We start from the raw sequence: 16,957 nt of genomic DNA, 5'->3' as shown, positions 1-16,957 counted from the left end.
AGAAGACTTGGTGCCCACTGGATTTCTAAGAGTAGTGATACTTACAATGTCCTTTAAGACATTTGTGCTGCTACCTACAGTCTTCATTGAAGTTCTCACTGCTCATGCAGGCTTATGGGACTGGATTTTTCTTAGGAAACTTGAGGGTATGGTGTTCCGTACCTCAGCCAACCCTACGTGGTTCTGAGAGAGCCACCATGGAACCAGCTACACAGAGGCCGTGGACACCCATGGCGTAGCGGTTAAGTGCGCGCACTCCGCTGTGGCAGCCTGGGGTTCGGATCCCTCGTGCGCACTGACGCACCGCTTGTCAAGCCATGCTGTGGCGGCGTCCCATATAAAGTGAAGGAAGATGGGCACAGGTGGTAGCCCAGGGCCAGTCTTCCTCAGCAAAAAGAGGAGGATTGGCAGATGTTACCTCAAGGCTGATCTTCCTCACAAAAAGAAAAAAGTAACACAGGGGCTGTGGACACTATGCCTTGGGAATTGTCCCAGGCTAGAGGGAAGTTCTTGGGTGTCCACAGTTCCTGTAAATTGAGAAGTGACGAAATAAATTTCTAGGCCCAAGATGGAGCTGCTCCTGCCTGGGTGCCAAGTCAGCAAACCAAACTTCTGTGTTCCTGTAAATGCTCCACTTGACCAGAAACGCAGTCTATCCAGTCAGCCAATGCCCAAATGCCAAGCCAACTTGGACTCTATACTTATTAACCCTTTCCTTGATCTTTCTAAATAAGGTCAGATATGCAACCCCAGCCAACCCCGCCCTGTTTCCATGTTGCCCCTTCTAGTGCTCTGTAGAACTCGCTGTTGCCCAAAAGCCCTCGGGAAGAGTGAGGCTCTGGACTCCCCCAATCCATGGATTATTTTCCCTTGAACAAAGGACAAACTCATCACTAAAGGGTATAATTTTTGTCATTTGACAGAGGGGAGTGAGACAAACATATAGACTTTGAGGTGAAGAGGGGCCCAACCGACATCTGTTAACAAGTTGAAAATATACGTGGCTGGCTTTCCATTTCTTTAAAATCATGTTTTTTAAGAAAACATACATAGATTGCATTATTTTGTTGTTTCATTTAAACAAAACAATTAAATCTGTGGCTTAAGTAATGGTTCTCATCCTCCTACTAATCAGGGTCATAAGCTGGCCCACTACCCAAAGGCTTCACTAAAATTAGCTTCAATTATTGTAAATAAAATATAAAGCAAGCACAGTATTTTCAAAGAAGCTACAAAATTAATCTTTAAAATAATTCCCTATGTTTTTAGCATCTAAGTTTCTCAAAATGCAGTTCTATCTTTGGTCATTGTATCCTCCCCATAACACCAAACCATTCTTTCTAGTTGTATAACATGAACCCTCACAAAATGAAAGCTGTCTCATACCTCAGAGAGAGAGGCAATGTATGCTTACATTGGCAAAAAACTTGCCAATGTAAAAAAATCTTGGCAAAAAACTTTTAGGGCCAGCCCCATGGCCTAGTGTTTAAGTTCAGCACGCTCCACTTCGGCAGCCTGGGTTCGGTTCCCGGGCACAGACCCACACCACTTGTGGGTGGCCATGCTGTGGTGGTGACCTACATACAAAATAGAGGAAAACTGGCACAGATGTTAGCTCAGGGTGAATATTCCTCAGCAAAAAAAAAAAAAAACACAAACTTGTAAAGGTTACGCTGAGATAGCCAGTTCAGGAATGTAAATTAAAATTTATATCATTACTTTGGTTGATTTAACTGGAATCCACCATATCTCAAATCCTCATTTTAGCTGTAAGCTGAAATCCTCATTTTAGCTGCAAGCCGTAGCATTTTCATCATTAACAATTATTTTCAAAAATTATATAAGTATGTCACAATTTCCATTTTTAAAACACAAGACATGGACAGTTGTTCAAACTTACGGTCTCCGTGACTAAAAACTGAAAACAAAACTCAGCACATACGATTCTTAACAATGGGAGGAAAGACAAGCTAAAAACACATGCTTTCCCAAGAATAGACCCTAATGTAAACCATGGACTTTGCGTGATTATGATGTGTCAATGCAGGTTCATCACTTATAACAAATGGACCACTCTGGTGGAGGGTGTGTGGGTAATGGGGAAGGCTGTGCATTTATGGAGGAAGAGGGTAGGTGGTAAATCTCTGTACCTTCCCCTCAATTTTGCTGTGAACCTTAAACTGTTCTAAAAAAAAATAGTCTTAATAGAAAAATAAAGAAACAACCCACATGCTCTATCTTTCATCCATTCATTCATTCAGCAATCATCCTTTGGGTGCCTACCAGGTGGTACCCAGGCACCACATTATGGCTTTCCTTGAGCCACCAGTATCCAATATGGAACAATGATACTTCTATGGAGACCGTACGGAGAATAACATCTAATTCCATTATCCAGTACAACAGTCACTGTTCTAGTCCTAACTTGGCCAAAGACCAGTTATATCAGACAAGACCCCAAAACTTCTCTAATCCTCAGATACCTCAAATGTATGTTTGGATTTATAATATTTTCCCCTCTTCTACCTCCCAGATATTGGAAGAATAAAATTAGACAACAGAAGAATAAAAACTGTGAAACTATAAAGTTTTATATAATTGAAATTTGTAAACAGTGTGTGTATGTGTGTGTATATATATATATTTACTGTCAGGCAAAAATATGCAATAAGACTAAAAACATGGGTCCCTTCTATAATAATGGACTCAATTGCTCAGGTGAAGGATTACAGCTGGTTCCTGATCATCAAAGGTAATGAACAATGAGGTCCTGATGGTCCCACAGATAAAGGCAATCCTGCCACAACCTCCAAATGACAGTCCATGAACTACTTTGCCTTCCTTCACAACACATGGTACTTTTTATCAATACCTTGGACAACGGACTACACAGAGTGCTCAGTGACAGCTCTTCACACATCCTCAAACCCGCCCAGCACTACTGCGCATTAAGCACAAGTGAGCCGTCACCTGGCCATTGGAACTGGCTTGATGCTTCTCATCCTCTCCACGGCCAGGTCCTTCTCCCATCTCACCTGCCTCAGGTCTGGCATGAACTGTGGCCCGTATCCCAACAGGGCTCCTCCTGCCACCCCTTGACCCCACCCCATTCTCTCCCCTCTCAGATCCATTTTACACATGTTGCCAGATCAACATTCGGAAGCACAGCTCTGATGGTGTCCAAGATCAAAACCCTCCCATGACTCCTCTTTGCCTAAATGATAAAGCCCAAACTCCCCACCCTGATTGTTATGGGTTGAATTGTGTTGCCCTAAAAAAGGTATGTTGGAGTTCTCACCCCCAGTACCTCAGAATGTGACCTTATTTGGAGACAGGGTCTTTACAGAGGTAATCAAGTTAAAATGAGGCCATTAGGGTGGGCCCTAATCTAGTATGACTGGCGTCCTTATAAAAGAGGAAATTTGGACAGAGAGACACACATCAAGGGAAGACGATGTGAAAAGACACAGGGAGATGACGAGCAGCTACAAGTCAAGGAGAGTGGCCCGGAACAGATGCTCCCTCGTGGCCCTCAGGAGGAACCAGCCCTGCCGACACCTTGACTTACTCTTCCCTGTGGATGTCCCTTCACTTCCACCTCTAGGCCCTTGCTCATGTTCTTTCTCAGCTTATGCTGGCGTCCTCTCACATCTGCATATATTCAACTAGACCCTTCCTTCAAAGCCCTGGTAAAATATCACCACTTGCAAACAAGTTCTCAGATTCCTCCTGGCTGGAAAGAATTTCTTCCACCTCTGAACATCCTCAGCCATTTGTGCTTCTCTGATTGAAATTCTCATTCCTACCTTTTATTTTGTAATTATTTCTATTAATGTCTCATTTCACCTGGACGTGAACTTCTGGAGGGCAAGAGAGAGTTCCTTGCTGTGTCCCCATGGGGCCTAGTCCTGGGCCAGACGCAGGCTTTGCACAAAAATAGTTGTTTAATGAAACTGAGAAACCAACAGTCTTCAAATAATAAGTCTTTAACCCTATTGAGCTTTCTGCCAATTCAAAATGGCTTATACTAATTATGCATCCTTAACCCAACATTTTCCATGACTATAAATGAGGTGTTTTTTTTTACTCTATTACAGTTTTATCAAGTGTTCTACATCTGTTATGTATTTACCATCTCAACTGGTCTTCAGAAAAATCAGAGCAGTAACTTAGTATCAATATAAATGACTTTCTACACTCTGTATTTTGCCACAAGTCCTCAGCTATGAAACAACTATATACAAATGATGGTACACACATACAAAGGAACATTACTTAACAATAAAAAGTAATCAACTACTGATACCTAGTACAACGTGGAGGTACCTCAAAATAATCATGCAGAATGAAAAAAGCCTAATATAAGAGTACATACTGTATGACTCTATTTACACAAATTTCTAGAAAATGCAAACTCATCTATGGTGACAGCAAGTAGATCAGCAGTTGCCTGGGGAGTGGGTGTGTGGGGAGCAACTGGAGAGAAGGTTACAGAGGGGTGTGAGGAAACTTTGGGGGTGATGGATATGTTCAATATCTTCCTTGTGATATTGGTTTTACGGGTACATACACATGTCAAAATATTAAATTATATGACTTTAAAATGTACAATTTATGTAAATTATATATGTAAAACAGCTTTACTGAGGTATAAGTATATATTTCTGCCTTAGGATGTTTTAAAATCTCTTCAGGACTGTGAGGGCAAAGTGCTAGACAGTCTCGTCTTGACCATCCAATAATACATCTCAGTTCAGGAGAAACCAAAACCAGCATCACCAAGTCTTTTTCAGAGTTTCAAAATGAGGATTTAACTAAAGTTTTGGTTTGTTTGTTTTTTAATGTATCAGATTACTCTTCAGACACACAACCAATTGTTTTATCTACTTGGAACTCAGGCCTAAAATTTATTTTTATACTTTTAAAGGTATGGATCAACGATCAAGGAAGATAGTCAAAACACAATTTTCTTTTTTATAACCACCTTCAAATTACCATTTTGTGTAAACAAAACATCAAAGACATAAATTAGCATTTTGAAAATACAACAGAGTGACTCTTCATTGGGATCATTATTTTCCCAGTGACGGTTCTGACAAGGCGTGTGTGGAGGGTACCTTGCTATTTCGTTCAGACAATGAGCCACGAATGGTCTTTCTGCTTTGCCTCCAGCACTATCAGTGAGCAGGGAATCTGTGTTCTATCTTGCTAGCTGTTTTTTGCGATGATGCAACAGAATGACTCCCAAGTATCTTGCGAGTGGCCAGAAAGTGATGCAACGCGTTGGGATGGAGGAGGGTGCATCGTTTATCATGACCCAGCTGGAGCCCTGACCTTGCACCGCTGCCCTGGAACGTTGCTGCCCCAGCTGAAAGCAGCCAAAGAATCTCCAGCGTGGACCACCTGACACACAAACCAGGCATGAACACTGTCAGGACAGTCGGCCAGATTTGAGATTCTGGAATGTTCAAAATATTCAGAGAGTCTCGACTATGCCTCCCTGCCCAAAGCCTTCATTCCACAGCATGTGAGAGCGATTTGGGTTGAAACCGACATGTGCCAGAGAAACGCTTTAATGGTGAAAAGATCGCCTGATTGTGAAACCCACAGCCGCCCCTGAATTCTGTGTTGCAACCAGCACCACAGCTTTCGTGCTCCGCTTTCAAGACATGTGGAAAGGCTTCAGCAGAAAAACAAGTGGCATTTTCACAAGTACGATTTAGAAGAAAATTTATGTCCTCATCTCATGATCTTTTATTTTTTTTATTTTTTATTTTTTGGTGTGGAAGATTGGCCTGAGCTAACATCTGTTGCCAATCCTCCTCTTTTTGCTTGAGGAAGATTGTCGCCGAGCTAACATCTGTGCCCATCTTCCTCTACTATCATATATGGGAGGCCACTGCAGCACGGCTTGAAGAGCGGTGCGTAGGTCCGCGAGATCCAAACTTGCGAATCCTGGGGCACCAAAGCACAGCACTGGAACTTAACTGCTACACCACCAGCCCGGCCCCGCTCATGATCTTTTAACAGCATCCTTGTTGAGCAGATGTAGGGAAACAACTTGAAGCAAGAGGGAACTTTCTAGTACTTTGTTTTATAATGGACTATGAGCAAATCTCTGTAAAAGATACCAAGCTAAGTACATTCGGCAGACCCCGTACAATCACAAATGTGTATACAGATGGGAAAAGTTAGGAAACAGTGGAGAAGTCTCAGAGAAAATTCTCTTTCATGGAAGCAACCAGTTTGAGAAGGTTTCACCTCACCCATTTGTCCCCAACCAAATTTCTTTCAACCAAATGCTTTGTAAAGTACACTGTCTTGAAAGGCTGACGCTGCAGAGAATGATTTTTAGGCATATTCCCTAATCTAGTATTTTCTTAGGTGGAAAAAGAAATAAAAAGCGCAGCTGGGTCCTGACACAGCCAGAAAAGTTTGCTTCTACAGCATTTTCAAACCAAGAATTTGGTTAGTTTGAACCCTTCCCACTTTTTTTCAGCATCCATCACCACTTGAAAACAGGAAGGAAAGAAGAAAACTTAGTGGTGAGTTTCGTTTTAATCATTTCATTATTTTTCCCCCAATTTGAACTGCTGTCACACTGAAAACTACGTTGTTCCTCTCTTGATCCTCCCAGGAAATCATTCTTCCCCAGGAGAAGTCATGCTCCATCGTTTTATCAAGTGGTTCATTGTTATTTTTAAGTCCAGAAAACTGCTTCATCAAGGATGGAAGCAGTTAATTCTGAGCAGTAAAAATGTCATGTAACCAACAACAAATCAGAACGTTTGGGTGACAGTCTGGAAGTAATCTGAACGCTGGCACAGTGTGTCAGTGTTTGGTTTTAAAATCAGTATGTAAAACGCTGTCACTGCCCTGTGCAGTACCTACTGCATTATTCACACTCAGCAAACATTAGTAACATCTAACTATTACCAACACGAGGAAGAGAGTTTTTCCTAAAAACAAAGAATTAAAGCAGCACGTTAGTGGGTTGGTGAAAAATGGACTGGGGATCAGCATAGTTGACCAGCGCTCACAGTGACCTGGAACACCTGGCTGACCTCTCCTTACCAATCTACCTACCACAGGCACTCAGACACCTGCAGAACCAGTCATCAATGCCCACGGCAACTGGAACATTTGCTTTAAATCTACTGTAATCACTTACGTGCATTCCCTGAAGAAACTGTACTGCTGGCCCTGCTTCCAAAGCCATCTCTAAGAGTTTAACTTCATCTTTAAAAGTTGATTTTAGAACTGGGCAGCCACGTGCAGAAGAATGAAAGTAGACCATCATCTTACACCATACACAAAAATTAACTCAAAATGGATTAAAGACTTGAATGTAAGACCTGAAACCATAAAACTCTTAAAAGAAAACATAGGCAGTACACTCTTTGACATTGGTCTTAGCAGTATCTTTTCAAATACCATGTCTCACCAGGCAAGAGAAACAAAAGAAAAAATAAACAAATGGAACTACATCAGATTAAAAAGCTTCCACAAGGCAAAGGAAACCATGAACAAAAAGACAACCCACCAATTGGGAGAAAATATTTGCAAATCATATATCTGACAAGGGGTTAACTTGCAAAACATAAAGAACTCATACAACTCAACAACAACAAAAAAACAAACGACCCAATCAAAAAATGGGCAGATGATATGAACAGACATTTTTCCAAAGAAGACATACAGATGGCCAACAGGCACAGGAAAAGATGTTCAACATTACTAATTATTAGGGAAATGCAATTCAAAACTACAATGAGATATCACCTTATACCCGTCAGAATGGCCATAATTACCAAGACAAAAAAATAACAAGTGTTGGAGAGGATGTGGAGAAAAGGGAACCCTCACACACTGCTGGTGGGAATGCAAACTGTGCAGCTACTAGGTTTGGAGAAACAGTACAGAGATTTCTCAAAAAATTAAAAACAGGAATACCATATGATCCAGCTATCCCACTACTGGGCATTTATCCAAAGAACTGGAATCAACAATTCAAAGAAATTTACATATCCCTATGTTCATTGCCGTATTATTCACAATAGGCAAGATGTGGCAGCAACCCAAGTACCCATCAACTGATGAATGGATAAAGATGTGATATATATATACAACGGAATACTACTCAGCCATAAAAAAAAGACAAAATCATGCCATTTGCAACATGGACGGACCTTCAGGATATTATGCTAAGTGAAATAAGTCAGACAGAGAAAGACCAACACTGTATGATTCCACTCATATGTGGAAGATAAACCAACACATGGACAAAGAGAACAGATTAGTGGTTACCAGAGGGGAATGGGGTTTGGGGGAGGGCGAAACGGGTAAAGGGGGACATGTGTATGGTGACGGATAAAAATTAGACTATTGGGTTACCGGCTGGCCCCACGGCATAATGGTTAAGTCCAATGCGCTCTGCTTTAGCAGCCCGGGTTCGGGGGTTTGGATCCCAGGTTTGGACCTACACCACGCATCAAGCCATGCTGTGGCACTGACCCATATACAAAATAGAGGAAGACTGGCACAGATGTTAGCTCAGAGAGAATCTTCCTTACCAAAAAAAAAAAAAAAATTAGACTATTGGGGGTGAAAACTATGCAATCTATACAGACACTGAAATAATGTAGACCTGAAATTTACACAATGTTATAAGCCAATATGACCTCAATAAAATAAAAAAGTCGATTTTAGTCATTTCTTTCTTTATTTCATTCTTTAGCACTTCAGACTTTCTAACACATCAGGACACATTAACTTCAAATTCAAAGCCCTCAAAGATAAGACCACCTGAAAGGAACAACACTCCAAGCAATGAGAACAGGAGGTTCATTAGACATTGCCTGCTATGTATACCTGACGTGAGTGTAACAGGGTGGTTTTTCAAAGTTCTGTCAGCTATGTTACCTCACTGGTAACATAGAGATGAGGAAAATATGCCTCAGAGAGGCTGAGTGACTTGCCTGAAGTCACACAGCTCGGTGGTGGTAGAGCTCAGGCCAAAAGCCAAGTTTTCTCTCTCCTCTCCCAGAACACGTTGGCCACACCAGCCAGCCTCCAGGGACTACTTCAGGGAATGCCTGCCCCCTCCTCCTCCCATTTTCTGGCTACCTCAAAATTTTAATTCATATACCAACGTGGGTGGACTACATCATCAGAGACCAATTAATGCGACTAAAACAGGGTTTAACAGGGAGCAAACTGTTTTTCTTCTTGAAGTTTGCATCAAATAACCTCTATTTGAACTCTATGAATTTTTCTCCAAGATAAGAAAGGGAGAAAATGAAGCCCATAAGCATAAAGCTCTTTTTCTAAGACCCCCTTCTCTGCTCTACCTAATCTGGCTCAGCTTGTGATGAGAATAAAATAAAATAACGAATTGGAAGTGTTCTGGAAACACCAAAGGGCTCTACAAACACAGCTTCTTATCTTCTGTGAACCTAGGACGGGGAAAGAGCAGAAGAACAAAGAAACTTGAGAGGAAGACCCCAGGAGTTCAGGGAAGCACAGGAGATACAGCCCCCAAAGGCTGATGAGGATGGAAAACCCGCAGAGGGAAACGCACCAGCCACAGTCCGCGCCCGAGGCTGGGCACCTCCACACTGGCTCCCGCTCCCCTGATTCAAGTTCCCCTCAGCACCAAGGAGCAGGCTCCTAACAGCTAACGGATTGCAAGACACTTGTTTAAAAACTGAAGGAAAAAACATTCCCCCCAAAGCTCTACACACAACAGGCACATTTTGGATTGAATGTAGAAAACGTAGAATTGGCTCTGGAAGAATGTAAGCCCTCATTTTTTCCCCAGCATTAAGTGTTCTTTGTTTTTTTTTTAAAAAAAAAAAAAAAGCTTTTCCTGGCTGAGGTTGCTCTCTAATAGACAACTTTTCTTCCAACTGAATAACCATCTGCTCCCCCTGGAATCTGAGGGTTGGAGGGGTTCTGGAACTCAGCGCTTAGAACTCGCACCTGCTGCAAATTCGCAAATTCTTAGTCCGTGTTATCACAGCAGCACAGCCGTCTCCACTTGGCCCCACCCAGATTCCCTCCCCCGACTGGTGAATTTTTTTTTTTTTAGAGCTAATAGGAAAAATTCCACCGAGATCAGCACACCCAAGAAGGGTGTGGGGGCCGAGCTGGGTAGATGCTGATAAACCCAAGTCAGTTTGTGGTATCGGAGAGCAGGAAGCTCCTCAGCCCTGAGATGGGGGGTGCCAATACAGGGGCGTCATCCTGCCTCACTTGTGGGGGTCTCTGAATCCTCACCAGCAAGGCAGCTGCTCGCACACAGGACGCCCCCAGACGCCTCCAATGCTAACAGCGGTCAGCTGGACCAACGCAAGCTGAGTGGGAAGCTATGGGAGCAAGTATCTGGAGCTACTGCCACGAAGCATGAATGATGCATGAAAGGAACAATGCCTGGTCCAAGGCGGAGAAGAAAGCACCGCTGTTCTCCACCAGCGGTGCACCCGAGCACCGCCAGCCCGCGCAGAGGGGCGCTAGGAAACCCCGGGCCCTTCCCCTCACACAGCGTCACAGCGCATCACACACACGCACACCCTCGGGTGTGGGCTGAGACTGCAAGAGGCTGCGGGAGTGCGGAGTGGGAAGAGCCTAAGGCTTGGAAATAACAGACCTGGACTTGGATCCAAGCTCTGCTGCATCCTAACTACATGCCCTCCAGTAAAATGGGGATAACGCCCCCAGTGGTCGTGTAAAGCCGGAAGGTAATGAAGGTAAGAGACTCACATGTTACAACAATGGCCTCCAAGGAGAAATTCTCACGAAGTCAGGCCCCGGACACTGGGTTAAGCCTAAGGAAGGTCATCCTGCCTGATACCCTACAGAAAGAACTCTCAATTGTTCACATTCCCATTCTCCCAAAATGTGTCCCTAAAACCAGCCCGTGACCACGACAGACCTCTCGACCCTTATGTGCCGCCCCGAAGACCCCAGACTCAGAGAGAGGGATGCACGGGGACGGTCCTAAGTGCTACGTGGGTGGCAGCGTGACGGTGGCAGGCCCCCAAACAGTCCCGACTGCCAACGGTTTTTACGATGAATCAGAAAAACTCCTCAACGCAATGAAATTTTAAGAGATTTGGCTTTCTTAATATGGAAGTATAAAGTAAAACAACGATCTCAGAGGGGGAAAAACTTAGAACTACGTTAAGAATAGGGAGTAAACGGTAAATCACTACCATCGAGCTTCATGCTACAAAAGCTTTGTTCGAGTCTACAGGCAGCTGCCCCTCCCCACTCACTTCCAGCGGATCATCCCACTCCCTCCTCGGGTCCTATCGGCAGCCCCTAGGAATAAGCTGAGGGAAGACAGATCAGTTTTTGCTGAAGCCTGGGGGATCCAGACCCCTCCTCACATCTAGTGCCTGTGCACGAGAGAGGCAGAGACAGAGACGGGGAGCAAGGTTGGGGGGGGAGACAGAGACACACACACACACACACACACACACACACACACGGAGAGAGGGGGAGGGGGGCCAAGAGAAGGAGGGGGTGAGAGAGAGAAATCTCTAATTTTAAATTCCTGTGAGACAGGAAATCTTCACAGGAATGAAGAATTCTTTATACACAAGAAGGGTATTACTAACTCCCAAGCATTAGGGCATGGACTTTGAATTGTCTTTCCAGAAGCATGCTTTCGCCACCACCCCTTGTGACAGGTTTCAGGGCAGTGGCTGAGCTCAGGGACGTGTGTAGAGGTCCCGGTTACTGGCCCACACAGTTAGACTCTGCAATTCTGTCCTCTCTAATATCACCCTTTAAACAACTGACCTAACAGCCCAAACCAATCAAACCAAATCTGCAAGAATTTTATTAAAATAAGAAACAAACTGTATAACACAGTGGACAGTGTGAAAAACGATAGCGCCCACTGCCTCACAGCAAATGACCCACAGTAAGAGATTTAAGCACACGACGCACGTACAGACAGCTCTCTGTCATTTTTACATGGGAACTGCCTTCCATGAAAGGGTGTGAATGTCCTTCATAGTTGGGAACTGTGCAATCCACAGAAGGCTCACACTAACACAGACAAATGCAATCCACCGCTGCAGGGCCAGAGGCCGGTCCACGAAGGCCAGCCGTCCTGGATTTGGAGGCAGCTCAGCCACTTACCATCGTGTGACCACAGGCAAGTTAGGGAACGTCTGGTCCCCGTTTCTTCATTGGTCAAATGGGGACAGTGGTACTCATCTTGAAGGGTTGTTGCAAGAATTAAATAAACTAATATACAGAATGAAAAGCCTGACACACAGAAGGTTCTTTACAGTTTCAGAAAAGTAATTACTCAAAATGCCCACATACACAAAAACCCTTCCTGCTCCTGGTTTCACATAATGATACTTAAATCTGGAATCTAAGATTCTTCATATAGGCAAATGGAGCATCATCTAAACCTTCTGGAAACTCACATGTGCTAGGTCTCTATGGCCCATGGAGGCCTGGTGCCCAAGGACACAGCCGTGGCAGACGTTCTCCTGTTGTTTGTATGGACTCCTCCACCAAACCCCTGGTTTCCTAGCTGGTCTCCCCCTCAGTCTCACAGGATATTCAGTGTCTCTCTTTGGCTTTTTCACTTCTCTCGGAAAACATGCAGCGTTCTCTCTTTTTAAGTAATTCTTCACCTGCTTGGCTACTATCAACGCCTTTTTCCACCAAAGCCTTTGAAATACACTGGATTCCTGTGTAACTGGGTTTCCCCATGACTTGAATCTCACACAAGTTACAAGCGTATACTCCACTGACCTGAAACTGTCTTTCTGCAAAAGCACATTCTCCCTGCTACCTAAAACCACCGGCCTTTCTGGAACCCCAGCCTCCCGCGTTTCTCCTCCCAGCATCTTTGAGATAGAATTCCCTCCTCCAAAGGCTTGGCTTTGCTCTCTGCCCCTGCCTGGCTTCTCTGCCTCCTTTCCCTCCACTGCTCTGCTCCAACCATGCAACTACATCAAGGCCTTGCTGGCTCACACCTGCCACCTTGGACGATCAACTGTCACCAGCTGCTAAATTGTATTTCTAGCTCCGGCATCTTGGCCAGCCTCCAGTCCTGTACTTCTAACAGCACCCAGAAAGCATCCCTCAGTAACTCTAGGATGAGCTTCCAAAGAACCTGCACTTCCACAGGCCTCAGGTTCTAAGGATCAAATAATGAAGACCTCACCTGAAAACACCTGTGAATTGAGAGAAGTTACTTAACCTTCCTAATTCATCAGAAATACCTGGGAAAGTCTGTGTTAAGTAGCCATTCCTCCTCTTTAAGTATAAAAGGAATGTTTCTCCCTTTGTCTTCATTCATCCACTAATCCTCAAAACTTGGAAACATTTAGTAGATGAAAAATAAGGTAAACCATTCCTTTCCCATCTCTAAAGAAACAAAGAAAAAGTCAAGACTGAAGTAGCTGCTTCAGTTAATTTTAAGGTTTTCAGCTTGATCAGCTAAAAGTCTGTTTTTATTTTTAAAATTTTACACTTACAATGCAGTACTTAAAATGTAAAAACACTTGAATTGTTTACATAGTTATTATTGAAGAAAAAGACCCAGGTCACTTATTTTGGTTTTGTTTAATAAAACAGCAGAAACCGCTCTCATTTCTGATAGTAATTTTTATTGTCCTTCCCACCGGGTGGCAAAAATACACTCCACTGCCTTCATTAACCTGAAGATCTGGAGGTGATTCGCTCCCCACTGACACCCAAGAATCTGTTTCACTGAGTTTTGGTCAAATACAACAATTAAATCATCATTTGATTTTCCAAGCACTAAAATAATTTCAGAAAATTAAAAAAAAAAAATCTTTTCAATGAAAAGCCTTACCTCCCAAAATGAAAAATTCATTTATATCTGAGTTGTCACAAGTATTAAGGTTAGAGCAAACCACAAAATGTAGTTCTTGTGTAAAACGAATGAAATATTCCAGACTAATAATTCTAATTTTAAAGAAATGCATTCCAACTATGCTGAATACTTAGTTCCTGTCTCTACCACAGTGTAAAAATCTTACTTTTTCCTTTCACTGACTGCTGGCCATACACTGTGAGGTCTACATCTTACTGACTAGAGAAACAGGCAGTATGACAGCCCTGCACTCCTCTGACAATGTACCCAACTCAGTGTGACTGCCAGTGATTCAATTTTAGCCTGATTCTCTGTGTATAGAAAGTGGGGATCTCCTCTAAGTTGTTGTTTGTTTGTTTTGTTTGGGAGGGTTGGTTTTGTTTTTGCCTAACAGGAATTATCCCTGCCCTGTTTGCAGTTCCCACAGCAGTCCCTGTGGGGTGGCCCGGGGCCCACTTCCACCTCACAGGCTGAAGGCTCATCCACAGCCTTCTGGAATAACATTTCCTGGATCACAAGTTTTAGTCTGTCCCTTTGCTTTGCCAAAGACAGATCTGCCCACTGGCTAGTCTTTGCTATAATGACAACTGCGCTCTAAGACAAACAACTTATTCTTAAGGGAAAACAATAAATTTCAACCATCACATGTGTTTCCCTACAGCCATTTATTCACACTGGCTCATCCTCCTATATCTGACTTACACAAAAACACAAAGACTTGCTGGATGACAATGGAATGAGTGTGATATACTTAACAGAATCTGTACTCCCTTGCATTGCTTCCTCTTTTTTTTAAGATGGTGAAATCTTTATAAGCAAAATGATGATTGATTCTTCCCCTTGTCTTTGAGGACCATTCTCTCCTCACAACCTCTTAGCTGAATCCCCAAATCTAACTTGAAAAAAACCACGACACACTTTTAAGCAAGTTATTCCTGGGGACTTGAGTTTGGAGCTCTACAACACTGGAAGAGGTCAGTTTTATGGGGACATTTGGACAAAATTTGCCTGTTTGAGAACACTGGCTAGAGCAAGCCTCTCGTCTAATCCTCATCTAAAAGTTTTTAGCAGTATACATTTTGGAATCTTCTGTGTGCCCCAGAACACACAATATGGATCTAATTAGGTCCAGCTGCCTTATGTTAGTAATAAAATTGAAAGAAAAAAAGAGAAGTGGGAGTGGGAGCTTTGTTCACCCCTCCTATGCCCTGGTGGTCACAAGCTCGCAAGTCGTGCGCATCCTCAACGCTCACTCAAGGTAGCACACACTTCTTCAGTACCCCAGCGTGCCTGGTACCCCGCTCAGCGTTCAAACTTTTTAGCTGCTGAGTTTTCACTCGTTCTGGAAGAGATCTACTGACGGGCTTGAGCCCGTCGCTTCGACCCCACCCCACCCCCACCGCCCAGGCCCGGCGCGCCCCGCCCGTTCCTCGGCTCTACGACTTACACTAGCGCGGACGGACAGGGCATCTGGTTCCAGGGACAGTTGTAGTGAGCCTGAATAAAACTCTCACTTCCCTCCAGCACAGAGCAGCTCACATTCTTGTTCACAATGTAGGCGCACCAGTTCCTGGGGTGAAGGAGAGAGGGAGAAGTGCACAGTGTAAACCCAGAGAACAATGAGACTGGGGAAGAGGGTACGAGCTGATACAGCAGCGGACAGAGCGAGGGTCAGGGAGCCCGTCGTTCCTACGGAGGCGGGAGCTCCACAAAGCAGACATCCGGAGGGTGCGCGGGTGCGCCTTTGGAGAGCATGCACCTTTATCCGACAAAAGACAGGGAAAGACGTGGTGCCAGGGACTCCAGTAATTCCTTGGAGTAGTTTCCTGATCGCCCTGCTCTGCAGGACACTCACTCCCTGTGCCCCACGCCCCGGAGGCAGCGCTGCTTGAGGCGCTGGCGAGGTCGGCCGGGGCGCGCACGGCCACCCAGGGTAGCCCGAGGGGAACCCCAGGCTGCTGCTCCTCGCTCCTGACAGGGCAACTGCGGGGACCCGCGGCGGGTCGGGAAAGAGTAGGCAGGGGCCCAGGGCTCCTGGAAGGAGCCTCGCCATCCTGGGGGTGAGGAGAGAGGCTGCGCACTTACTTGTTCCTGGCGCTGGGCCGCGCGGGGTGCCTGGGCTGCGGGCCGGCGTGGCACAGCCCCGCGCCGCCCAGGGTCAGCAGCGCCAGCGCCCAGCGCCAGGGCGCGCGGGGCCGGGGCTGTGTCCGATGCCACATTCTGCGCGCGGCGGGCGCGCCCCGCCTGCCGATCCGGAGCGCGGCGGGTCGAGGCGAGCGCTGCGAGGCTGCGGGCGGGCGGCCGGGGCGCGGCCTGAGAAGTCAGAGGCTCGGGCGCTTCCCGGCGCCCCTGCCCGCGCTCCGCGGCCGCCCCCTCTGGCTTCTCGCTCCCACTTCTCCTTTTCCACCCCGTGCGCCCGCGCTTCTGCTCGGTCCCTCAATGACGCACAGGTCCCCCCGGGTGCCGCCCTTTTTATTTCACTTCCCTCTCCGAAACGTGACTCTCCCTCCACCAAGTCTCCTTGTCTCCCGTCTCCTTGCCTCTCGGCAGGGGGTTTGGGGTAAAAAGGCTAAAGGGTTTGCGAGAAGGGTCTTTGTTACAGAATTTCCAATTACTCATTCCTTTGGTCTCTTCCCAGAAGCTGGGTAACTCCACCTCCCACCTTCCAACAGGCGCGCCCCCGGCCCCTCGGGAAGTGGCCGCAGTCGGCGAGTCTGGCGGTCCTCACGTCGAGCCTGGGTGCCGGCTTCCCAGGGTGAATGAGGGACATCTTTATCAGTTCTTTATCGGATTCGACTCGGATTTCCTCCTCTGGCAAGATTGGGCCATTCTCCTCATTTGGACTTAGGAATGGTCTAGGGGGAAATGAACGCGGGTCCTCTTTCTTGACTCAACTCTGCCTTATGCATCCATTTAACAGTTTCCAAGTCAGCGTGCAGGGCAGCAGGGGATGGTAGAAGCGACAGCCCCGCCACTTCCCAACAGCTTCTGAAGAACAGCATCGGAGTGTTGTATTCTTGGGGTGCTGGAGACAGCCATGTATTTGAGTTAACCTGCTGCATCTAACGAACACTAGGGCGAAGTTAT

General features: G+C 45.4%; 1 protein-coding gene across 2 annotated transcripts in view; it reads right to left on the bottom strand.

The window, feature by feature from the left end:
- Nucleotides 1-16,162, bottom strand: part of EMILIN2 (elastin microfibril interfacer 2) — a 51,955-nt gene extending 35,793 nt beyond the window's left edge. Inside the window, exons 1-2 of one of the 2 annotated variants that reach the window (XM_014780282.2) lie at nt 15,956-16,162; nt 15,318-15,440 (exon numbers count right to left, since the gene is read on the bottom strand). In XM_014780282.2, the coding sequence (XP_014635768.1) occupies nt 15,318-15,440; nt 15,956-16,089 (257 nt within the window). In that variant the 5' untranslated portion in view covers nt 16,090-16,162. Of the gene's footprint in view, nt 1-15,317; nt 15,441-15,955 lie in introns of those variants that run through there. The other variant, XM_087439051.1, reaches the window with a different exon arrangement.
- Between the last annotated feature and the right edge of the window lie 795 nt (nt 16,163-16,957).

Source organism: Ceratotherium simum, chromosome 14 (assembly GCF_057802395.1).
Source record: "Ceratotherium simum simum isolate JZ-2026a chromosome 14, ASM5780239v1, whole genome shotgun sequence".
Taxonomy (NCBI): domain Eukaryota; kingdom Metazoa; phylum Chordata; class Mammalia; order Perissodactyla; family Rhinocerotidae; genus Ceratotherium; species Ceratotherium simum.
Note: the sequence above shows the minus strand (reverse complement) of the source record. Positions and strands in the feature narration are given on the sequence as shown.